Below are 25,642 nucleotides of genomic sequence, written 5' to 3' on the forward strand. Positions count from 1 at the left end.
GCACACCAACTCTGTAATAAACTTGGTTCTTATATGTATTTTACATGTTTATATTTTCTTTGTAGTTTGTGATCACCTAAGATGACCTGAATGCTGAAATCTTTATTTGAAACCTCCTCTCCCTCTTTAAATCTCTCCTCTTAAAAATATTGTAATTAATGTGTCACACAAATTAAACTATTTATTAACAGCTTGACCCCTCCTTGAATACTGTGTGAAAAATAAATGAGATGCTGTGCCTGGAAATATAAATGTGCTGAAATATTAATGAAGGGATTTAGGAATGATCAGGTATGTCAATGTAGCTATCTGTATGATATATTGGAAATGTGAGGCAAAGTTTGTGTTTACTACCACTACTAAATCTATCTTAGAAATAAAAATGTAAGGTCTTTAAAGGGAAAAATTAAACTAGAATGGATATCTTTAACAAAGCAGTCAATTCCCTTTATTTTTAAAATTTTATGTACACATATGAATGATCTGTATAATGTACATTCAATATAGAAAGCTTTATATATTTGATAATGTATAGAACATTTCACAATTACACTAATCTCTTACATAACATCTTGACATCTGTTTTTAAATTTTTTTGCACAAGCTCCTTTTTCATTCAATTTGGTAAAGCCAGTTATATATATCAACGAGTACTGTGAGCTCTCAGGAGGTTAAATGATTGAGGAGAGGGTACCAGTGAACAGGTGCAAGGACAGAACCTAAAAGTGTTCAACGATGGGCGAACAGCCAGGCAGACTTGAGGCAGGAGAGGGGGATGCCCTTCTGGGGGCTCAGTGACTTTGATTTCCCAACCTCTGTAGACTGCAGTTCAACCCACAGTCACACTAATTCGAAAAAACATTATAAAAACTAGGAAGAAAGCTTTGTCTTTTTGATTCACAGTCTTGTAAACAGATATAAAGGAACAAAATGTGCTTACATACATCAAGAAAAAAAATTCTTGTGTACCCACTTAGGTTGATCCACAGAGTGCTTTCTTACAACGTGATACAATTAGAATCACTGACTTTTTTCCTAAATAAAAATATATTTATAGAAAAAGGAATAACACTGTCATGAATCCAGGAGAAAGGCAGTTAAGAGTTTTCTTCAATGGATCAGCTGGAGGAATGTGGACAGGGCACTGGCCTTTCAGCGTTTATTGTCTCTCATGAAAGTTTCACGTCTGATAGCCAAGGTCACCTGCCTCATGGTCTACAGGAGGCGGCAAGTTGGACATGACTGATGAGGATGTCCCTGCAGTAAGGTAGCCAGCAACTCCAGGTCCTGCAAGAGAAAAAAAGGAAAACCTTCTAAAGAGCAGTCATGTGAGAACACCGACCTTTATGAAAATGTGAGAACCAGGTCAAGCATCCCATCACAAGGACCTGATGCAATCTTTTAGGATTATCTAAGCATACAACAAAATCTTAACAAACACCTGCAACACCATTTTCATGGTTTGCCTTTACTATATGACAAAGTTAAAAATCATTTCAAAATTTATGCTAGACAGTAACACTGGTGAGGAAACATGGAAAAATTTTCCCTTCTCACATCTGGAAAGTTCATTTAAAAAAAAATCCTGGGCACTGAAGGATATAGCTAATGTCAAATGAGGAAAAAAAAAATGGGAAAGAAACTCTGTACTCGAGTTAGCCCATTCAAAAGTCATACTTGATGAAATTCACAACAAAAACACTTCCATCTATACTTAAGTTAAACATATTTTCATTTGGTGCACAAAAATGCTACTGTAACAAATAACACCAAACGAACAAGGGTCTCTGAGAAAGATAAGGCAAACTCTGGACACCTAGTCATAGGTCAAAACATGAATGCTATGGAAAAGGTTATTAGTATTTTCGTTTTATATGTCTTGACTCTTAAGTCTCTAGTGCACAAAAATGCCATTATCCCAGCATTTATTAAGATGTGTCCTATGAGCATATAGCCTTCTAGTTTAACTTAAAACACTGCAGGGACACTTAATTACACCTCAGAATCATTGCACAACTGTACAAAGTATTTGTAAAAGACTCTGTACTATACCATAATACTATATATTGAGCAATATTTTTAGCTGAAATCATAGGAAACAAAGCAAACGGCTAGGGAACATTGAAGGGTTAGGACTAGAAAGGCAGAGGAAGTGGCATGCATTTAGCAAAATGGTTCTCTACCTGCTTCAGAGAGCTACACAGAAGTTAGCAAGCTGCCTGGTGGAGCGGATCTAAAGTCCGCTCCTGAGGTGAAGGGGGCTGCTGCCAGTGAGAAGGGAAGGAGAGACACCTGAGGGGAAAAAAGAAATATAAGCAGCAAGGGAAGTTGTAAGGAAGTGCAAACAGCAGAGCAGGCTGAAAGGCTAAGGTCTAATAGGGACTGAAGTAGGACAAAAGGGAACAATATAGATTTATCTTTTTTTTTTTTAAACCTCTTGAGCATTTGTACTGAGGATTTGAAGAAAGCAGACACTGTAGCATGTGGTTACACGCAGCCAGAGACAACTCAGCCTGCATGAACTGCCACATGCCACCTGGAATGCCCAGGCACCTGGAACTTTGAACTTAGAAAACTTAAGGATTTTCTGTTTTTTAAGGAATGGTGGGCTTACATCTATCAACCCCTGCTGTCAATTAATCAGGACACCAGGCCTTATACAGACTGCTCAGGAGAGACAGTAGGGAGGACAGGAGACACACCCCCTTGACAGGCAGAGACACATCCCACTGACAGGCAGTTCAGAGCTACAGTGCCACACCATCATATTACTTCCTGCCAACGTTCCACTCTGGACCCTAGGCAGCAGCAAGATTGCTAGGGAATAAACCCTTAAGAATAACCCCCTGAACACTCCAGATTGGTATAGTCCCTGAGCACTTCTGATTGTGGGCTCAACTTTGTTCACATCAAACGAATTGATTATGAGACCAAATCATGAGTGCTAAATATAGAAAACGGACTAAGGATATAGTTCTCAGACTACATGCTGAGGCACTCTGGGGCAAATTCCAGGACACCACTGAATGTTTTAAATCTGGAGACACAGTGACATCTGTTGGATACTGTATGACTACTCTCAAGTTGTTTGAATGTAACTACTTAATAAAATTAATTACTATTTCTTTTGGTCTAGGGATAAAGAAAAAAAATCACTAAGCTATGAAAGCACTGTGAACTGAGAAAGTTTGGGAACCTCTGGGCTAAAATATAAACTGTGAACGATGGACCCTGAAGGATTATCCAGGGGAGATCAAATTCTAGTGCCACCATTTGCCTCTTTAAGAAAGACAGGTCAATTCCTGATATTTTTTTAAATGAAGTCTGAGATGCTCTCTCCCTCACATCTCTGGCCTCTTCCAGACATGTCTGGTTTCTAGGGGCAGGAAGCTACAGGCTGCTAGGATGGGGCAGTGTTTTCTCCAGAGACTTGTGGGAGCAAAGAGTAGGGTCTAGTAGGGTCTGCCAGAAATGGGGTGCATGGCACACCGTGTAAGGCTGCTGGAGTTAAGAGGGAAGAGAAAAGATAAAAATCAACAAAGAATCCCACAGACGGAATTGGCTACCACAATGGAGTAGTGAAAGGAGTGTGGGCTTTGGTGAAAATGAACATGGGATTTTCAGTGGGGAAAATTAAAAAAAAAAGAAAAAGGAAGCCCTGCCTCAGCAGCAGTGCCCTACTATAAACTGACACTGACCTTAGGAAATCTTTCCTAACATGGCTCCCACTGTGTAGTCTTGGACACATATAAAGACAAAAACAAAAGGTAATAAAAAACCCAACTGTGCAAAGATCTAATGAACTAGTCTGATGAGAGGCCCAAGAAACACTCCCTCTCTCCCTTTGATGACCTTAGGAAGCCAAGTTAACTATTCTACCTGCCTCTAATTAAGTAGAATAATTAAGCGTACAGTACAAAGTTCTTCATCTCCAATCCCAGCTCCTAAATCATCTTCGCCTTGGCCTGTTTCTCTTCCTTTCCCTGTTTTTTCTTTCTCTATTGATTTTCTAGGTGAGGAAATTTGAGGATTTTCACTGCTGAAATGCTTGTCAGCACCAAGCTCTTCTAGAACCTAAGAAATGGTTAAGTAACACAGGGCCCTGGACAGTGAGCAGATACAGCTAATCCACACCACAGGAAAAGTTCCACTGAGGCACTTTTGATGAACATTTATCACAAGACATAGCAATATGCCAAGCTAGGGAGTCAGTCTCATCTCAATTTATTAACACTGAGTAATCTGGCCTAGAATATTTTAATTTTCATTCCAAACTCTGAGCATGTGACTGAATGACATTTTCTCAGCTGCCACGAAGAAAATCATACATGTATTTTTGGTCATTCCAATCTTATTTTGAAATAGTAATTAACTTTATCTCCATCTCCTAAATAAGTCCACATATCAGAAGAAAGGGCTGGCGATGACTTCTGTTCTCATGGTACCTTATTTTATTTGCAAACTGATTAGAGAGGGGCTTGGTACAATCTGAATCTTCTCAAGACTGAAGGCAGGATGGAGAAAATTTAAAATTCCAATTCAATACAACATTGTGTACACTCCATGGAGTTTCACATAATGAGATCTGATCATTATTAGAAGTACTTGCCCCTTTTATCAAACAGTGACAAGCAACACATCAACAGAAAAGTTCAAACACAAAAAAGAATCGGTAACCCGAGCAATAAATACACATCAGTTCAACTGGCAGTACTTTCACAACAAAAGAACACACCAACTTGATGATGCACTATGAACTGGACAGTTTGGGGGCCAACACAGCTCAGGACTAGTCCAGATTGTCCTATGTTGACTGATGTGACTGCAGGCTTCAGCAATGACCTTCACAATCGACACAGTAACCTGAGGCCCTTTCCAGGGTGGGATTTATACCACCCTCCACTTTGATGGCTTTATTAGAATTTCTGCCCCTTGAGCTGGACCAAGGATGTGAAAAAATTCACAAACCCAAGCCTTTCTCTTCTGCTAAACTTCACTCTCTACAGCTCATCAAAGCTGCTTCTCACAACTCATTCAGAAGCCACCACAAGGATCCCAGTAAAAAGAAAGGCAAGACAGAAATCTATTTAATCCCTGAACTTTTTCTATAATATTAGGAAATGAGGGTGGGGCTGAGGACCCAAATCATTTTGAAAGAAACTCTAGGTCTCTAAAGATAAATCCCTCTCTCTTGTGTATTTTAACCACAGACCACTTGACCCACAGCTGTTAGTACATCAAGGACCACCTGCAGTCTTTTATTCCATCCAGTAAGGTCAATGGATGTGAAGGTCACTCAAGGACAAAAGAATTAGATGATGCCTTCCTAGGGACGCTTATAACCTACATATCTCCCTATTCTTCAAGGTCATATTTTAAGTAAGCTTACTCTGAGCTAGAAAAAAATAAGGCAGATTTTTTAATCATACAATTCTTACATACAAAAAAGGTGGTATTGTGTAAACTTTCTGGGCAGAATTTAAAGAGGTAAAGTTCTTGGTGTGTCTATGAGAACATACTCCTACTTAGAAGCTACAGCTTGAAAGATCTGGAAGAGACTAAGACCGTATTCTAGGTATCTCTCTCCATAGCCAACATAGGGCAGGTGATGGGAAAGTGAGAAGGGAGACCTATGGCCTCTACTCTTAAGTACACACATGCACAGCACCACATGTTTGTAAACTCTACAGCTCTGATTATAAATTTTAGTGGATTAATATTGAAGAGGTCACAGTGAGAAAAAAGCAGTAATGTCACAATCAATCCTAAAATTAAAACCATGCAAACTTTCTCCAAAGTCCCTATTTTGGATTAGTCAAGATTTAGTCTTCAGGATTTATAAATTTCTATACTAGCGATAAGGATTATTAAAATAGTCACACTGGTATGAGAAATATTGGGTAGTAATTTTTTCTCTTAATTTACCTACATCATCTCTGGTTAGAGGAGGTTGTAGGGCTGACATTTTAAAAAATACACTATAATTTCAGGCAATGGCAAGAACCACTTAATATTCCTAAGGTTAATTTCAAACTAAAAACTTTAATACCAAAGACTATATTTCATTTTTCAGCATTTAGTAGTTTAATGCTATGACCTTCTTTTTAAACAGAAGCCAATATGAAAATGAGTATTTCAGAATTATTATGTTAAAATAAGTGTGCCAAATGGACAAATATCTGGAGTTTCTTTTGACGCCCAGGCAGCAAAATATCCTTTCCTTTATGGCACCCATATATTTCCTCCCATGAGAATACAAGCCTTAAATATTTAATAAAATTACAGATTAGTCACTGGTAACTTAGAAGAAAAAATATTTGACATGTGAGTGTGCATAGTTGGAACTTCAATCTATTAATCTGACAGAATGGAATAATGCTATCATGTTTCTGATACTGATAATTCTGAGTAAATACTTCTCCACTCTTTATGTACATGTTCAAGATAAACATTTTAATACAGCCATACCCAAAATATAAAGTATGACATCCTGGATTAACTGGGTTAAAAACTGATCAGAGTCCGCTTTGTACTCAGCATACATTCAACACCACAATAGTCCGTATGTTGTCTGGGCTAGAATCAGGGGTCCACTGCACTTCCATGACATCTCCAAGATGGGTAGTTATAATAGGAATCTAGGAAAACTCGGTAAATGCTGTTTTCAGTCTAGACAGGGCAAAAGGAAGGTCCATATGGCTACTGCCATATGTCTTAGGAAAGAGAATTGGGTGTGCTTTGGTTTACCTGTGAGGTATCCTGCTGTTTGTGACTCAGAAATAAACAAATCATGTTTCTGATCTTTGAAGGCACTCCAGACTGAAGAACGAGACAGGATTTCATTCACCTAGGGAAGTAAAACAAACTCTTTGAACATAAACCAACTGGATGTTGGTAGATTAGATTAAAAAGAAAAAGCAAACTTCCAAGACAAACCAAAGAGGCCAACTCAGGAAAGGTTCAAAGATGAACCGAGACATTCATCACACACTCTACACCAGGCACATCTCATTAAACCAGACCCAAAGAAATGCCTAAATCAGTCCTCCCTCTAGACTTGGACTCAACTATTCAGACTTATTGGTTTGCATGTAATTTGGGCAGTAAGATATTCATGTGATAGTAACAATTGGCTGACTGTGGTGTGGGCTCATGAAGTATTTCTGAGGAAGCGATTTGGGACAAAATATTGCAAAATTCAAGCTAAAACTTAAAGCACTCTTTCAAACTATGGATGTGACCTGTTAGAAGGAATCAGTGAACTAAAATAGCCAGGACTGGGTGAATTTAATTCATATGACCATTATATCTACTACTGTGGGCAAGAATCCCCTAGAAGAAATCCTCAGAGTCAACAAAGAGTCTGAAATGCAGTACTTGGGTGAAATTTCAACAACAGAATCTGATCCTGGTTCGTTTCCAAGGCAAAAATATTTAACATCACAGTAATCTAAGTCTATGTTCCAACTGCTGATGCCAAAGAAGCTGAAACTTAGTGGTTCTACGAAGACCCAGAATACTTCCTAGAACTACTAACAACACCCCCCAAAAACGTCCTTTTCATCATAAGGGATTGGAATGCAAAAGTAGGAAGTCAAGAGATACCTGGAATAACAGGCAAGTTTGGCCTTGGGGTACAAAATGAAGTAGGGCAAAGGCTAACAGTTTTGTCAAGAGAACATGCTGGTCACACCAAACATGCCTTTCCAATAACCCAAGAGATGACTCTACACATGGACATCACTAGATGGTCAATACCAAAATCAGGATGATTACATTCTTTGCAACCAAGGATGGAGATACTCTATACAGTCAGTCAAAACAAGACCTAGAAGCCACTGTGGTTCAAAGTATCAGTTACTTATTGCAAAATTCAGGCTGAAATTGAGGAAAACCACTAGGCCATTCAGGATGCCTAAAGAACTATGAATGGAAGTTCATAACATCGTACAGGAGGCAGTGACCAAAACCATCCCAAAGAAAAAGAAATCCAAGAAGGCAAAATGGTTTTTGGATGAAGCTTCACAAGTCGCTGTAGAAAGGAGAGAAGTGAAAGGCAAAGGAGGAAGGGAAAGATATGCAAACTGAATGCAGAGTTCCAGAGAATAGCAACAAGAGATAAGAAGGCCTTCTTCAATGAACAGTGCAAAGAAATAGAGGGGAAAAAATAGAATGGGAAAGACTAGAGATCTCTTCAAGAAAACTGGAGCTATCAAGGGAATATTTCATGCAAGGACGGGCACAATAAAGGACAAAAACAGTAAGGATTTAACAGAAGCAGAAGAGATTAAGAAGAGGTGGCAAGAATACATAGGAGAACTATACAAAAAAAGGTTTTGATGACCCGTATAACCACGATGGTGTGGTCACTCACCTAGAGCCAGACATCCAGGAGCATGAAGTCAAGTGGGCCTTAGGAAGCATTACTATGAACAAAGCTAATGGAGGTGACTGAACTCCAGCTGAGTTATTTAAAATCCTAAAGGTTGATGCTGTTTTAAAGTGTTTTAAAGTGCTGAACTCAGTATGTCTGCAAATTTGGAAAACTCAGCCATGGCCACAGGGATGGAAAAGATCAGTTTTCATTCTAATCCCAAAGAAGGGCAATGCCAAAGAATGTTCACACTACTGTACAACTGTGCTCATCTCACATGCTAGCAAGGTAATGCTCAAAATCCTTCAAGCTAGAATTCAGCAGTATGTGAACCAAGAATTTCCAGATATACAAGCTGGGTTTAGAAAAGGCAGAGGTATCAGAGATCAATTTGCCAACATCCATTGGATCACTGAAAAAGTAAGAGAATTCCAAAAAATTCACTTCTGCTTCACTGACTACATGAAAGTCTTTTGACTATGTAGATCAAACTGTATAGATCAAACAAACTGGGAAATGCTTAGATGGGAGTACCAGATCACCATTCCTGCCTCCTGAGAAACCTGTACAGGGGTCAAGAAGCAACAGTTAGAACCAGACATGGAACAACTGACTGGTTCCAAACTGGGAAAGGAGTATGTCAAGTCTGGATATTGTCACCTTGCTTATTTAACTTATATGGAAAGTACATCATGTGAAATGCCAGGCTGGATGAATCACAAGCTGGAATCAAGATTGTTGGGAGAAATATCAACAACCTCAGATATGCAGATGATACCACTCTAATGGCAGAAAACAAAGAGGAACTAAAGAGCCTCTCACTGCAGATGGTGATTACAGATATGAAATTAAAAGACACTTGCTCCTTGAAAGAAAAACTATGATAAACCTAGACAGCATATTAAAAAGTGGGGACATTACTTTGCTGATAAAGGTCCATCCAGTCAAAGCTATGGTTTTTCCAGTAGTCACATATGGATGTTAGAGTTGGATCATGAAGAAGGCAGAGCGCTAAAAAATTGATGCTTTTGAACTGTGGTGCCAGAGAAGATTCTAAAGAGTTGCTTGGACACAGGGAGATCAAACTAGTCAATCTTAAAGGAAATCAACCCTGAATATTCATTAGAAGGACTGATATTGAAGCTCCAATACTTTCGCCACCTGATGTAAAGAGCCAACTTACTGGAAAAGACTCTGATGCTGGGAAAGACTGAGGGCAGGAGGAGAAGGGGTGGGGGGGAACAAAGGATGAGACGGTTGGATAGCATCACTGACTCAATGGACATGAGTTTGAGCAAACGTCAGGAAATAGTGCAGGACAGAGAAACACGGTGTGCTGCAGCCCATGCGCCTGCAGAGTCGGACACGACTTAGTGACTGAACAAAAATGAACAATCTAGAAAGTAACAGTATATCACATATAAAATGCGCAGTATAAATGACTTGTGTGTAAATGCATACTAAGAGGCAAGACATGTTTCTTTCTGGGAAAAAGATTTAAGAAAAAAAAACAACTTAAGAAATTTCAATGTAGAAGGTATCTTTAAACACATATCAAGGTTGAGATCAAATATTTATGGAGCACTCAAATCATGGGTTCCACAGTGGACACAAAGATGAGAAAGACATTCTCTGTCCCTGAAGTGCCTACAGTCTAGGAAAGGAGATAGATGGTGCCAGATAACATAATGGGAAGCATTAAAGTAGAGATACACATGGGGACCATGAGAGTCCAAAAGACTCTTTCTCCCAACCATGGAGCGAAGCAGTGGTGAAAGTGATTTGTTGTGAATGTGCTGGAGTTTCTACTTTGGAAATTATTGTAATTCTTTCCTTCCCTTGTGAGTGGAAGGTGGTTATCAAGAGTTGCTCCGTCAATTCTCATCAACAGGAATCCAGTGGCAAGTTGAGGGGAGCATGATTGGGGGCACGTGGTACACAGGAATGCCTTTGCTTGGCATTCAGAACACCCACAGGCAAGTTTAATAAACATATAGTTAATGACTGCAATAGCACATGCCATCTCTCTTCTTTATTTTCACCCCAAACAGCTCAAATGATAAGTCTGCTAGAAGAGAAAATGGCATAAAAAATGCTTCTTTAGTTGGAACATACAAACACAGTGGATTCACTAAAGGAAAGCTTTAAGTCAGTTTAAATCTACAGAAGAACATTAGTAAATAGAAATAGTCCAAATACTTATGAACAGATAAATGGGTAAACATGGCATATACATACAATGGAACATTATTCAGCCTTAAAAAGGAAGCAAGTGTTGAAACACACTGTAACACAGTTGTACCCTGAAAACATGCTAAGAGACAGAAGCCAGACACAGGTCACATACTGCATGATTCCACTTATGTGAAATGTCCAGAATTCCTAGAAAATAAGAGTGGTGACTGCCAGAAGCTGAGGGAAAGAAGAAATGGGAAATAACTACTTAATAACTATTTCTGGGAACTAGGCAGGTGGTGGTTATATAATTTTTTTTTTTTAATTTATTTTTGGCTGTGCTCATATTCACTGCTGCACGTGGGCTTTCTCTAGTTGTAGAACAGCGGCTGCTCTCTAGTTGTGGTGTGCAGGCTTCTCACTGCAGTGGCTTCTCCGGTGTACAGGTTTCACCTTGTGCTCTAGGGTGCGGGGGTCTCAGTAGTTGTGGCACACGGGGTTAGTTGTCCCAAGCCATGTGGGATTCTCCACATGTGGCATCAGGGATCAAAGCTGCAACCCCTGCATTGGCAGGTGGATTTTTAACCATTGGACCACCAGGGAAGCCCCACAACATTGTTAATGTACTGAGTATCAGTGAATTTTTCAGTTTAAAAGGGTTAATTTTACGTTATATGAATTTCGCTTCATTTAAAAAAAAAAAAAAGAGCATTACTAAATGGACTATATAATAATATTGAATGAGGAACTCCTCAGAAGCAATATTAAGAATAAAACCAATGAGGAAAATAAAATTACTGAACTGGTTTGAACTAGGCGTGCTCATGCAGCTGAAACAATTGTAGAGTGGAGTGTTACTCTCTCAGCTATGTCTGACTCTTTGCCACGCCACGGACTGTAGTCCCCCAGGCTCATAAGTTCATGGAATTCTCCAGGCAAGAATACTGGAGTGGGTAGCCATTCCCTTCTCCAGGGGATCTTCCTGACCCAGGAAGTGAAACTGGGTCTCCTGAATTGCAGGTGGATTCTTCACTGATTCTTCACTGAAGCCCAGCTGATACACATTAATACACACCTAATTGATGCTTTTGAACTGTGGTGTTAGAGAAGACTCTTGAGAGTCCCTTGGACTGCAAGGAGATCCAACCAGTCCATTCTGAAGATCAGCCCTGGGATTTCTTTGGAAGGAATGATGCTAAAGCTGAAACTCCAGTACTTTGGCCACCTCATGCAAAGAGTTGACTCATTGGAAAAGACTCTGATGCTGGGAGGGATTGGGGGCAGGAGGAGAAGGGGACGACAGAGGATGAGATGGCTGGATGGCATCACTGACTCGATGGACGTGAGTCTGAGTGAACTCCAGGAGTTGGTGATGGACAGGGAGGCCTGGCGTGCTGTGATTCATGGGGTCGCAAAGAGTTGGACACGACTGAGCGACTGAACTGAACTGAAGTTACAACAAAAGAGACTTTGTTGGGCTAATAGCCAACACTTTGTAAGTGCTAATGAAGGAGATGAAACTAAAATGATATTCTGTATCTTTTTAAAGATATTAGGGTAGAGTCAGTGAAACTGGTTATCACTATTTCACAAGAACTTCTAGAATTGAAAGTTAATTTTAATCAGCACTAAATGCTCAACATTCTTCTATGCTTAAGAATGTGCAACACGCTATCACTATCCAGAGAAAGAATCCCCCTGGTGACTATCTGTTGTTGTTTAGTTGCTAAGTTGTGTCAGACTCTTTTGCAACCCCATGGACTGTAGCCTGCCAGGATCCTCTGTCCAAGGGATTTCCCAGATAGGAATATTGAAGTGGGGTGCCATTTCGTTCTCCAGGGGATCTTCCTGACCCAGGGAGCAAACCCACATCTCCTGCACCGGCAGAAGGATTCTTTACCACTGAGCTACCAGGGAAGCCCCATTTGAGTATATGGTTTGTGTTTATAAGGCAGGTATGCTAGTCCATTTGTGATCTTGGGATCTGCTCCAGTTATGGTCAACAAACACACCTTTAAGTAGAACCTGAGCTGAAGTGCATGGATCACCAATGGTCAAGACCCCTGGTTTTGAAAATGTCTTGTAGTAATGAACAGATCAAGTTACCTCTGTGCAGACTCACCTGTTCTCCATGCTGCAGGCTTCGAGTCATTGCCTTGAGAGCTTTAACAATCTGAGCCTTTGTGGCTGCTGGGCTGTCCAGATTTTCAAGGCCAATGCCTTCAAGTAATTTTAAAAGGTATGGGACCAAATCTACTTTCAGGGCCTAGAAGAAAATATTAAGTATATATGTGTGTGTATGTATGTGTGCATATACACACACATATGCTTTAGAAAAAAATGTAAGCCATCCACTGAGGAAATAATTTCACTCCCAGGACCCTACCTGGAAGAGGACACTCCACTTTATTTTAATTCCAGAGACAGAATTTGGGGGTAGACGTGGGTATCTAATGATAGGGACATTTTTATTTAATGAGATCTTATTCTCTTTCATCAACTATTCAAATGTTATATGCTGATTATTTTACTTAATCCTCCCCAAATCAAATGATGAAGGCACAATTATTATCGATGGAAAAATCAACACATGAAGGCCTTGGCAGTCAGAGCTAGGTGGCAATGGACTCTGTATCTAGACCTATGAAGCACAGAACCTGAGTTTATAGCCAGTATATTGGTCTGCCTCTTCTAATGACATATACTGATGTGAAACAATATTTGGAAAATACTAATTTTTTTCACATTCTCTTAAAACATCAACCTTTACAGTCCCCATACATTTTCTATCGGCCTAATAAAAGCTAAGTAATACTCTGGTACCACACAATTTTCAATGCCCACTCTGAAATTCAAAAAGAAGAGGTGACAAAGCAACTAACATTTACTAAGTGTTCCTCTTTTTATAGATATTATTCTCAGAACAACATTGTGAGAAGCCGTAGCTTTATTTTACAGACAAGGAATCTGAGTACTGCTAAGGCTAAATAACATGCCTGAGGTCACAGAGCCATCAAGTGGCAGAACTAGCTCATGTTCTTTCTAATACAACAACCCACCTAGTCAGTTTTAAGTCTGAACCTCAGAGCATCTAATTATCTCCTTGAAATGTACCCAGTACTTCTAACTTGCGTGAATGAGGAACAGGGATGGAAGTAGGGGTGGGTGGAGAGAGATGATCTGAGAGGAAAAAGGGCTGGAAAATAGGAGAGCCAGATAATAAAGATGTAGGGCCTTGTATTCAGGTTAAGGATGTCAGATGTAACTTTGTCATCTGGCAGATAATGGGAAACCACTGAAGAATTTTTAAGTGCAGAATAACTTATAAAGAGTTCTATTTTAGAAGGATCGCTTTTTCAATGATTTTTAAATTGACTGTATGGTTTTTGTTCCCTTGATGTCTGCTACTACTTTACATTGGAATCCACCAAGTCTTCTTTTCATTAGTTTTCTTTTATATTCTCCTCGAAAAGGACTATAAAAGTCTTGGTGTGCTTTTCAAATGTGACTTAAGAAACAAAGGAATATAAACAAAAATGAATCTTTCAAAAAGGATAAACCAAATTTTACAAAGCTAAGGATAAATGTTTAGTAAACAATCAAAATTTAAAATTCAAACATCACAAAAGTACTTTGACATTGGTAAGATTTTTGGTAGCTGGCCTACCTTTTCTGTGTGTATATATACATGTTTCATCCGGTATGTGTGTGTGTATATAAAATATAAAATTGTACATGCACCAGCTCACAAGTTACCTCTCTGCCAAGTCAGGGAAGCCAAAATCAGTGCTAAATAAGTGAAAATCTATTTGTTTGGTATGTTGCCGTCCCTAAAATAGGAATCTAGAAAGTTACTTACCTGTGCTACTAATTCACTCTGCTCCTTCTGAAACATTCTATTAATTGCCTCACAGGCTAGGCCAATGGTATCCGGTCGTTTTTTCATTCCATTGATCAGTGGGCCAATGGTCTCCAAAGATGCCATGGTTCGAACACAGAGCTAAGAAAAGAGAAGGTTACTTGTAGAAAGCAATAATTTATGTAACACAGTAAATACCACAATAATATATGAAAAACCTACATTCAGTTCAAGTTTTGTTTGGCCATGCTGTGAGGCATGTGGGATCTTAGTTTCCCAACCAGGGATCAAACCCACACATCCTGCAGTGGAAGTGTGGAGCTTTAACCACTGGACTGCCAGGGAAGTCCCATCAGTTCAAGTTTAACAATGAACTGAGTCAAATTCAGTCTCCTATTAATCATATCATTTAAACCAGTTTAAGAACCGTTATAATAGCATGCAGTTCATATGGATGAAGGTACGTGGTAGGAAAGGGATTTATTCTGCAATGTACATTAGTCAGGAAGAGGGAGCACAGATAAATTCTACAGCTTTAAGCTACCAAATGGATTTATCATCAATACCTCATTTTCAGACAGGGCATGAATAACTCGAATGGCACTCTTAGGAATGGCGTTGTTCCTATGATTCATCGCCTGGATAATTTTGGGAAGATGGCCCAATGGTGGGACCTGATCAGCCAGCTGAGGCTGTGCACTGAAGAGACATACCGTTGCCATTGTCAAAGTTTCCAGAGTCTCTCCCTGGAGGGCATAAAAAACATGAACAAGCAAACTATAAAAAACTGATACAGTCTTAAATTGGTAATTATTTGGTGTTCAAAACAGATTCTAAGTGCTGGTGCTTGAAAACTGATCCACAAATCCTAAAAGAACAACAAACATCTCCATCTTGATAAAAGCATGAATTTAAAGGACTCTAAGAATGTGATATCTGAATCTACACAGATTTTCTCTGGGCATTTCTATTTTACATCTCATTTCTACTGCAGACAGATATTTCTATTTAGAGATCATCTCTCAAAAAATATTACTAGATATTTTTAGGTAATGTTACAGAATTGTCAGTATTGGAGAACATCAATAATTCAGGAAAATGCAACAACTAGTGGAATGTTTTCCCTGGTTCTGTAAAGATCAGAGTAAAGAGAAATCGTGACTATAGAAAGAGATATATATATAAATATCTGACATACTATTTATATTTTTTAAAAAGTCTTGAAAAGCTAATGATACCAACTAATGATTTCTAAGTACTTTACATTATACTAAGTGCTTCACATTTATCAAAACTCATGAAAACTTCAGCCTTAGAGGCAGATGCTGTGATCTTTCTATGAGGCAACTGAGGCAGAGTTGGGAGGTATTACTCCAGGCCACAGGCTTATCACAGAGCCTGTGTTGTTTGATGGATGCCAGGACCATCAAACAACACAGGCTCTTAGCCACCTTGAAAGCCAGCTTTTTTAATTAATTCAACAACAATCACATACCTCAGTTATTTTAATATATAGATTCAAATAACAAAACTTTCTATTTCAGGGTTTATGACTGGCCAAACCAAGACCAAATCTACTTTCTTACTTACTCTTGCTTTCCTGCTAGCTTTTGAACATAGGTACAGGGTTCATTCATTTATCAATAGTTAAGACTTTCCTATCAATTTCTTTAGCTGAGTGAAGATATATGCCCTAGCAGGACTCACTTCCATTTAGATTTCTACATTAAACCTTTAGGTTTCTCCTTAAAAACCACACAATCACTGGAAATGGGATGGCAGAAACCTTTCTGAACCTCCGCAATTGTTCTTCAGACTAAGAAGTTTCACTTTTGATCACGCATATACGAATTTAAGTGTGGGGGCTACCCTAAAAGAGGTATCCAATTCTTAACGTGTGGTCAATGAGAATGGTGTTTTAACAGAAACACTATCAACATATTTAGCAAAATATGTGAAATATCTCACTGATGACTAAAGCTTACATGAGGACTGTTCTTCTCCAGAAGCTCAGTTAACTTTTCTAGCAGTGCAGTAAGAAATTCTCTAGGCTTTCTTAGAACCCAAGCTGGTTGTGCAATAAAGATTCTCAAGAAAACTCCTCCAACAGCAAGTTCACCTTCTGCTTCTCCAAACACCACAGCAAAATCTTCAGGCAACTTTAAATAGATAAAGAATAGTCAAGTTATTTACTAATCATTAGTTATATTGGATTGGGCAAAAAAGTCTGTTTGGGCACCAAACTTTTTTTGCCTAGCCCAATACATTAACAAGAAAGAAATAAAAAACCCTATTAAAGAAATCTTCATGCAATGAAAGTGAAAGTGAAGTCGCTCAGTCCTGCCCGACTCTTTGCGACCCCATGGATAGTAGGCTGCACCGAGCTCCTCTGTCCATGGGATTTTCAAGCAAGAGTACTGGAGTGGGTTGCCATTTCCTTCTCTAGGGAATCTTCCCAACCCAGGGATCAAACCCAGGTCTCTCACACTGTAGACAGATGCTTTACCATCTGAGCCAGCTTTAAAAGGTCATTAATACAATCAAGTCAAAATTATTTGTTTTATTTTCACTTAATATATTTCAATAAAAGTTCCTTTGATTAAGTTACTCTTTTCAGAAAAAGTCCTTTGATTAAGATACTCCAAAAGTGAAAATTCCTACTTTTTTTTTAATGTTTAAAACCTTGTTTTCCAGGGGAAGATTTAAGTATCTTAGTAACAAAGCAAAGGATGGCTTTATATTCACTCAGCAGGAACTTAAAACAATAAATTTACGGTAAAATGTAAAATTCCTTCCTCTGAATAAAAGTATACTTTACCTTCCAGTTTACGTCAGGGTTGTCTTGCTGATTTTTAAAGTGCCTTGGGGAAAAAAAGAAGGACAGGACATCAAACTTTAGTCACAAGACACACGTTCATTAACCCTTATACAGTAAGTCTTGGAGCGGTGACAGATGACGTGGAAAACGTCTGCCTCCCTGGTGCCTCCACCTGCAGGTCCCAAGTTGTTCATGTGTGTCTTTACTTACTCGAGCATCATTTCTCTAACTGTCGTGGACACTTTATCTCTGGAACTATCGTTCCAAATTAACTCAGGATTTTCATGCGTTCCTTCAAAAATATGGACAGCAGCTTCAGGGTTGTCCCTCATGGCATCCATAAAAACGCTTGGGAGAAATTTCATCAATGTAATTCGAACCTGGACGAGGAAATTTGAGAAAGAAAAAAGACCTATTGAAAACATCTCAATATTTGGTTTGCTTTACATTTCTCTAAGAATGATGCTATAATGTGTGTTAAGGCTGATACGGGCCATAACTAACATCCAAAAGTCCTGGATAACAGATAAACCCTGGTTTATGGTGGCTCAGTCGTAAAGAATCCATCTGCCAATGCAGGAGATGTAGAAGACTCAGGTTCGATCTCTGGGTTGGGAAGATCCGATTTCCTGGAGAAGGGGATGGCAACCCACTCCAGTATTCTTGCCTGGAAAATCCCGTGGACAGAGGAGCCTGACGGGCTATAGTTCATGGGACAGCAAAGAGTCAGACACAGCTGAGTACGCACACACATGCAAAGGTAACAAGACTCACTACGACCTCCTACTTACCTACCTGGGTTAATTTCCTCTATCCACCTCAGATTTAAGTAACGTTAAGAAATTCAGCAGCACTGGTGTGTGAAGTTCCCAGAGCACACCAACCTACCAGACCCTGCCCTACAGATGCTGTCCCCTCTTCCCAGAAAGCCCTCAGCTGATCTGTCCCTCTACCTCTCCCCAACCCCACCCCACACCCTCACAAATTCTTCTCATGCTTTGTGTTACACAAGTAGTTTTTAGTACCATGTTTTACATTTTACTGTGCCTTTCCCCAAAAAGGATTTAAAAAGCACCTTAAAAAAATAACATCTGACACACACATAGAAACTGAAAATTAGTTTTATAGCTTGTGCTTTTATGTCACAAACTGAGACATAAGGGCAAAGGGAAAATGAAGGTTGGGAAGACAAGTTTTTCCCTCAGATCTCCACATAGTTTTATCTCCTTTGTGTGATTCAAGTCTGTGTTAAATCTCATCTTATAGAAACCTTTCCTGGCCCAGTCTGTCTTGTCAGTGCCTGTATTTTCTATTCCCTGGCACAAGCTGATACTCAAAAAACTTATTTGAACGAATGAGACTAACAGGAATTAGTACATAAAGAAAATATCAAAAGCTCTTTATAAATGCAAGCAATATATAATAAACTTAGCCCTGAACTTCCTGGCAGTCAATGAATCAATGTCAGTTACATGATAGAGAGCATCCACAAAATAGGATGTATGTCACTTCTCTTGGTCAAATTGATCTAAAATGTAAACACAAGAGTGAAAACTATAAAACACCTAGGAAAAAACATAGGCATAGATTTTTGTAACTCTGGATTAGATAATGGCTTTTTATATAATAAAAGCACAAGCTATAAATAGGACTTCATCAAAATTAAAAAAAACAAGAAAGTGGAAAAACATCCACACAATTGGGAGAAAATATTTATAAATCATATATCTGATAAGGGATTGGTATCCAAAATACATAAAGGACAATTATAACTCAACAGTAAAAAGACAACTGAATTAAAAAATGAGCAAAGGATGAGAATAGACATTTCTCTAAAAAAGATGTACAAATGGCCAATAAGCACATGAAAAGATATTCAACATCATTAGGCACGAGGGAAATGCAAAGCAAACCCTGATACAGCACACTTCACACCCACTGCTGCTGCTGCTGCTAAGTCGCTTCAGTCGTGTCCGACTCTGTGCGACCCCATAGATGGCAACCCACCAGGCTCCCCCGTCCCTGGGATTCTGCAGGCAAGAACACCGGAGTGGGTTGCCATTTCCTTCTCTAATGCAAGAAAGTGAAAGTGAAAGGAAGTCGCTCAGTCGTGTCCGACCCTCAGCGACCCCATGGACTGCAACCTACCAGGCTCCTCTGTCCATGGGATTTGCCAGGCAAGAGTACCAGGATGGGGTGCCATTGCCTTCTCCCCTAGGATGACCATATTCAATGAAGTTCTATATAGTAAGTGTTAAAGAAGAGGTGGATATCACCATCAGTGGTGGTATGTAAAAAGGTGCCGCCACTGGGGAAAATAAAAATAGTCTGATAATTCCCTGAAAGGTTAAAAATAGTGGTACCATATTACCCAGATATTCTACTCTCAGAGAAATAAAATACATAGCCACACAAAAACTTGTACACATGTGTTCACAGCAGCATCATACAGAATAGCCAAAAACTAGAAATAATCTGTATGTCCATTTTCAATCAATAAATGGAAAAACAAAATGTGGTGTAAGTATAGGGAAGTGACTGCTAAATTAGGATTTTTCCTGGTTTGATGAAAATGTTCTAAAACTGACTGTTGTTGCCCAAAACATTGAATGGTATACTTTATGTGTATGAATTGTATGGCATGTCAATTATATCTGAATAAAGTTATAAAAATGGAAAAGAAGTTTACTGACCCCAGTTCTAGAATCTCTTGTTGCAAATCATTCAATTAAGGAGCTGACACTTTATATTTTTTCCTATATAGAAAATTTAAGTAAAAATATATTCAGCTTGGTAAAATTTGTCCCTCATGTATTTCAAAGGTTAAAAAATTACTAAAAAGCTCAAAAATTAATTCTAGTACATATTTTAAACATCTAAAACATTATTTAAAATATAACAGTAGACATTATAGTTATGTGCTACCCAACTCTGGCTTTAAGAAAACTCAGTATTAAATATCAATATTCATGATTTTATGGGCCCTTGCTACAGGCACCCAAATGTAATGTTCCTTATTCATTAACCCTACTGACGACAGATTATTAGCCATATTCCCCAAGTAAAGCTATTCCAGGTCTTATGACATATTCTCAATATCTAAATCAGGAGATCAGGTAAGAAAAAAACACAACTGAATCTAGCTTGTTTTCTGTAAGGGGGAGCTCAGGAGCCTTTATTTCATATTTGGGCTGGCACAGACAGTGCTTCAGTGAGCATTACTTCATGTGAAACTGACTCAGTAACAGAAGAAGGAAACTTTGATTACAACTGTGTCTGGATGCAATTCTACTTAGAAGTATTATTCTAATGGGTTTCTGCTCTATGAACTGAACCACGGTTCCAGAGATCATTTTGTCTTCTCCAGATTTTTAATGAGAGATCTCCCTGCAGAGAGGAGAAACAAAGGCACTGTAATACTCACCTTCACAAGCCAATTCTCGAAGTGTGAAATCTAACCTAACCTAATCTATCTTCTGTCACAACTTAAAACATACTTTTAAAATATGTTTTGGCTCCTTCAAGGGAGATGAACAGTTTCATCACCATAATTCAAACACTCTATTAAGACTTCTCAAATCTAGCGCAGGCTTCCCTGATTATAATTTTTCTCTAACTAGTAATGCTATGCTAAGTCGCTTCAGTCGTGCCCGACTCTGTGCGACCCCATAGACGGCATCCCACCAGACTCCCCCGTCTCTGAGATTCTCCAGGCAAGAACACTGGAGTGGGTTGCCATTTCCTTCTCCACTAGTAATATATAGGAATAATTCAGGTATGCCAATCTTTCAACTTTCATATCAAGTCACTTTACTATTTCAGACTTTGGTAATCCTCATGAAATTAGTTACCAAAGTAACAGAGCTTTAATAATTAATTTCTTTCTAAGAACCCATTTTGTGCTCACCTTTGGACCTATTAGTTTATCTGCTGTCATTTTAGCAAAAAGTTCTGCTGTCTGGGCTCGAACCTGTGGATGTGTTGAATTGCAGAACATATCTAGTAAATAAATCAAAGCTCCTGTGAAGGAAAAAAAGCATTAGCGTTTATATGCTAAATAAAAAAATATGACTTTTCTAGTCAGTAGAATTTACTTTCAACCTTATTTCAACTCAATGCAGTTTGCTTTTTTAAAAAAATTGTAAGCCTTCCAAAGCATTCTTCTAGTTTATCAGACTATATAAAGTAGCTCAAAATAAGCTCTACCATTACAAAGTATGACTAGATGAAAAAGCACTTTATACACTACCTCTTGCCATTGCTTCTTTGATAATTTTTGTACTTGATGTCAAAGCATAGAGAGTCTCCAGAACAAGCTGACGACCTGCAGAACAAAAGACATTACAAGAATCAAATCAGCACACCACCTTACATTTACTAGGCATCAGTGCCAGGCACTGAACAAGGTGCTTTACAAAGGGCATCGTACTTTTAACTTCACAACAACCAGCCAGACAGGTATTGTGGTCTTGCTATGAGGAATCTGAGATCCAGTTTGAGTAGCCCATGAATTCACAATTAGTGAGTGGTATAACTCACTATACCACTGAGGTATATAGAGGTTTACAGAGGTCTGACTCCAAAATCCACACTCATAAGCACTATGCCATACTGTCCTCCTACCTCACTGCTCATTCTGCAAACAAAATCTCACCTCCTGACAGCCTGAGGATACTATATTCAGAGATCTATTATTTTTATATGGTGCTAGTATCTTAGAGAAATGAGTAGGAAGTAGCAGTTGCAAGACACTGTTCCAGTGTAAAACACAATAGCATCCTTCTGCACAAAGTCTGTGCACTTCTCACCCCTTCCTTGTCATTGAAGTAGACTGGACAACTGGACTTTACTCTTCCAAAGTCAAGGGGCAACAAGAGACAGGTGACCAGAGGAGTGAAGAGCTGGCAAAGAGGGTGAAGGCTGCCAGGTATTAGGCCGAGACGAAAACCAAGGATGGTAGCCAGACTGAGCTAAGTTAATAGGCAGGAGAATAAACACTCAAAATGAGACTTTTGTTAAAATGAGACTTCTTTAAGACAGGAAACAATATTTCACTGAAAACCAGTCACTGTTCTAACCATAAGTTCAAAGGAAAACAAGACTTTGGAGGGGACAGAAGAAGTCAATTATTTTATGTTTTTAATGTTCCTGAGCAAACAGTTGAAGATAATTTAGTCTAAAATATAAATGAGAACAGAATAGGCTAAGATATCTAAATATCAGCTGTTTTACCAGTAAGATTAAAACCATGACTGCACTATATAAATTCAGTATGAATATACTTTTAAACCATGACTTCTGTTAACATTCAGCCACTTTAATTTTGCATTGTTTGTAGCTGTTAAAAACTAATAAAAAAGAAAAACCAACTAAGGCTGTAGGAGTGACCAAAAAAATAATAATAATCTGCTAATAACTTTTAAATGCTGCCATTTAAAAGCTAACAAGAATATTCAATAATAACTGAACTCCACTCAATTCACTGAACATAATACATAACATGTGCAAGGTACTGGGGCAGAAAATGAGTGAGACTGGTTGCTGCTCTCAAGGAGGTGGACAGGTGGGAAGTCAAGATTAATGTGACTTCTGAAGGGCAGGCAAAGCTGACTGAGCAACGCATGTTGATGGGGAAGTGACAAAGTTGGAGTTGTATCACAAGTGTCTTTGAAAAGCAATCTCAAGGTTGATCTAACACAACTACACACTTATGTGAGACATAACTACAGTGTGTAAGGAGTCTATATTACTGCAGGCTGTACTCAAGAAATCAGGTTGCTATATTTTTAAAAACTGATCTCATCTGGTGCTAACAGTTACTATTAGCATCAAATCAGTAAAGGACAAATAATGCAGGACTGAACTTTAAGTAAAACATAAGGTGATTTTTATATTAAGCATTTTTTTCTACCACACAAGTTTAATTGAGTGTTTTTTTACTAAAACATGGAGTATCCGTTAATTCTCAATCATTCATATGTAGCTTATACTTAGCAAATTGAAAATCCTAGATTATTTTCATTTGCTTTTGGATCTCTATCATCTCTTCCAAGTTTGGATATGGAAATACAAAATAGTTAACTTCTGTAAAAATAAACTAGGAAGACAAATCTAATACAAAGAATACCACTTAAAGTATTTTAAAACACTATGTTGAAGGTTTTGCATCATCTATGTAACTGCTCCTCTCTATGCTGACTGTGCTGTGGTTCTAAAAATTCCAGTGAATATACATACTTGATGGTAAAGAATGCAGAAGAGCCAATAAATTGGACAAAACCATTGATTCAGCAATATTGTTGACACAATCTTGGTTAGATGTCACTATATTCACAACCTGAAAATCAATCAATAGGACATTAAGAGTTCTGGAAATAACTTCAAACCTAGACAAATTAAGGCAAATTAGTCAGACCTAAATAAACTTAAAGTTTATTACCAAAATGAGAAAAATGCTCGGAGGACAAAATATTTAACTTTTAGGCAAGAATTTAATTCTTAAAAATTGGCTTTATTACTTTGCTCTTTTGTGAATAAAAAATGTTAATGCTAGTATGTGTGTGTGTTTGTATATATCAGTTTTCTATTAACTTAAAGGTAACAATCAAATATAACAATCTAAACAAATATTTTAGCACCAATTCACAATCCTTAGGCTTATAAGAAGCCTTCAATCCTACACCAGTTCATGCTCCAGAATTATGGTGTACACTATCGTATTTTCCAATTGGAGATTTGGGGTGGGAAGTGATTAGCAAGATAATCATCTTCACTACTTGGATTTTTTCTTTTAGAGGGAGAAAGTAAATGTCTCCAGTGCCCAGTACAAAATATTAGGTCTATCTTTCTATTATAAAGAAATAGGCATGTTTTCTTCAAAAGAAGATGACCGCTCAAGTCTAACTTATACATCTAAAGATTAATGCCACAACTTGAACCATGTGGTCAACATCTCCAAGAAAAATATCACAGATACAATAATGCTTATTTTAAAAATTAAAAGGTACTTGAAGGAATTAAGTGGAGAAGAATGCTTTTCAAAGAAAAGACTATGCTTGTTAAGCTGTTAACCAATTTAACCTTTATTATTTTAGTAAACATTTTTTAAACCAAAATGCAATTTAAGAACACTTAATCATTCATAAAGTTCACTGTTACTGAAAGGTTGAATTTGGTGTTCTTTATAATAAATCGTGTGTGTTACAATAAGCAGGATCACATGAAAAAAGATCCTGGGTGTTTACTCTGGGTTGCCTAGATAAAGAGGACCCTGTGACCAAGGTCTTCCTGCTTCTTCCAGAGGAAAAGGCTCCACACAAACAGCTTCCTACAGGACCAATGATTTCATTCTCCTAAAGGAGGGCCCTCCAACCACTCTTGGACCTCTAAGACCCACAGGTTCTGGGTAGCTGGAAAGGATGCTTTTGTACCAGACCCATAAGAAGGGAGAGCAACTGAGGGAGATGGAACCAAACTCACAGTGTGTAGCTTGGTCTCAACATGTCTCTCTGTGGAAAAACAGAGATCCTGGAAAGTTCTGCTCCCTTTTTTTTGTCATCTGTGGCTTCCAAGCATCCCGAGTAAAGTCCATTCCTTAACTCATCCCATATGACACTATAGAAATGCATCCCAAGTTCTAATGCATGACAGATGATGACCACAGAGGGAAGCACTTTGAACACTGTACAATATTTGCTCTTCAAAATGGGCATATAATTCAAGTTTTAAAGACATTCACTTGCCTTAATAGGCAAAATGAAAAAAAAAAAAAAAAAAAAACAACCACACACAAATTTCCACTCAACTTTAGATGATGATTAATGAAGGTTCAAACCATGTACAGTATGTTGCAGGAAAGAGCATGCTTTAGAACAAAGTTCTTTTACCTCTAAAGCCAACTGCTGCACTTGACCAGCTCCATGGACTCGAAGAAGAGAAAATATTAACTTAAAATGACCAATGCATTCACTTTCAGAGCCTAGAAAGAAAAATAAAATGCTTGTCTTTTATTTCCAAGCAATGTTCTATCAATCTTCAGGAAACAGATATATTTTGTTTACTGTCGAGTCTGTGGTAAACTTTTCTCAGCAATTGTGACATTAAGTGAGTACAGTATCACTAAGGAGTAGTAAATCTTAAGAAGTTAAACAGTATTAAAGTTTATCTGGTTTGTTTTCTCTTCATTTCCATCCCAACGCCTAACTAACCAACAGGCTAAAAACAAGAAATTTATCAAATACAATTCAAAAATTAAAAGTGTTATGGTGGTACTTTTAAGCTTTACCTGTAGACCTCAAGAGCTAACCTTGTCAGCCTAATTACATCTGGAGACAGTGTGACATCATTTGGCTTTTAAGTAGGACTGAGTTAGAACTCTGTCACTTGAAAACTACATTACAGACAAGTTCCAAATCAA

General features: G+C 38.3%; 1 protein-coding gene across 1 annotated transcript in view; it reads right to left on the minus strand.

The window, feature by feature from the left end:
- Positions 1 to 421: 421 nt before the first annotated feature.
- The window catches only part of DNAJC13 (DnaJ heat shock protein family (Hsp40) member C13), a 162,160-nt gene continuing 136,939 nt past the window's right edge, over positions 422 to 25,642 (minus strand). The window contains exons 45-56 of the mRNA XM_005906542.3: positions 25,113 to 25,204; positions 23,464 to 23,563; positions 21,476 to 21,550; positions 21,134 to 21,246; positions 17,437 to 17,606; positions 17,227 to 17,269; positions 16,394 to 16,567; positions 14,975 to 15,154; positions 14,409 to 14,549; positions 12,672 to 12,815; positions 6,748 to 6,847; positions 422 to 1,287 (exon numbers count right to left, since the gene is read on the minus strand). Coding sequence (XP_005906604.2) covers positions 1,181 to 1,287; positions 6,748 to 6,847; positions 12,672 to 12,815; positions 14,409 to 14,549; positions 14,975 to 15,154; positions 16,394 to 16,567; positions 17,227 to 17,269; positions 17,437 to 17,606; positions 21,134 to 21,246; positions 21,476 to 21,550; positions 23,464 to 23,563; positions 25,113 to 25,204 — 1,439 coding nt within the window. The 3' untranslated portion in view covers positions 422 to 1,180. The remainder of the gene's footprint in view (positions 1,288 to 6,747; positions 6,848 to 12,671; positions 12,816 to 14,408; positions 14,550 to 14,974; positions 15,155 to 16,393; positions 16,568 to 17,226; positions 17,270 to 17,436; positions 17,607 to 21,133; positions 21,247 to 21,475; positions 21,551 to 23,463; positions 23,564 to 25,112; positions 25,205 to 25,642) is intronic.

The sequence above is a fragment of the Bos mutus genome, chromosome 1 (genome assembly GCF_027580195.1).
Source record: "Bos mutus isolate GX-2022 chromosome 1, NWIPB_WYAK_1.1, whole genome shotgun sequence".
NCBI classification, from domain to species: domain Eukaryota; kingdom Metazoa; phylum Chordata; class Mammalia; order Artiodactyla; family Bovidae; genus Bos; species Bos mutus.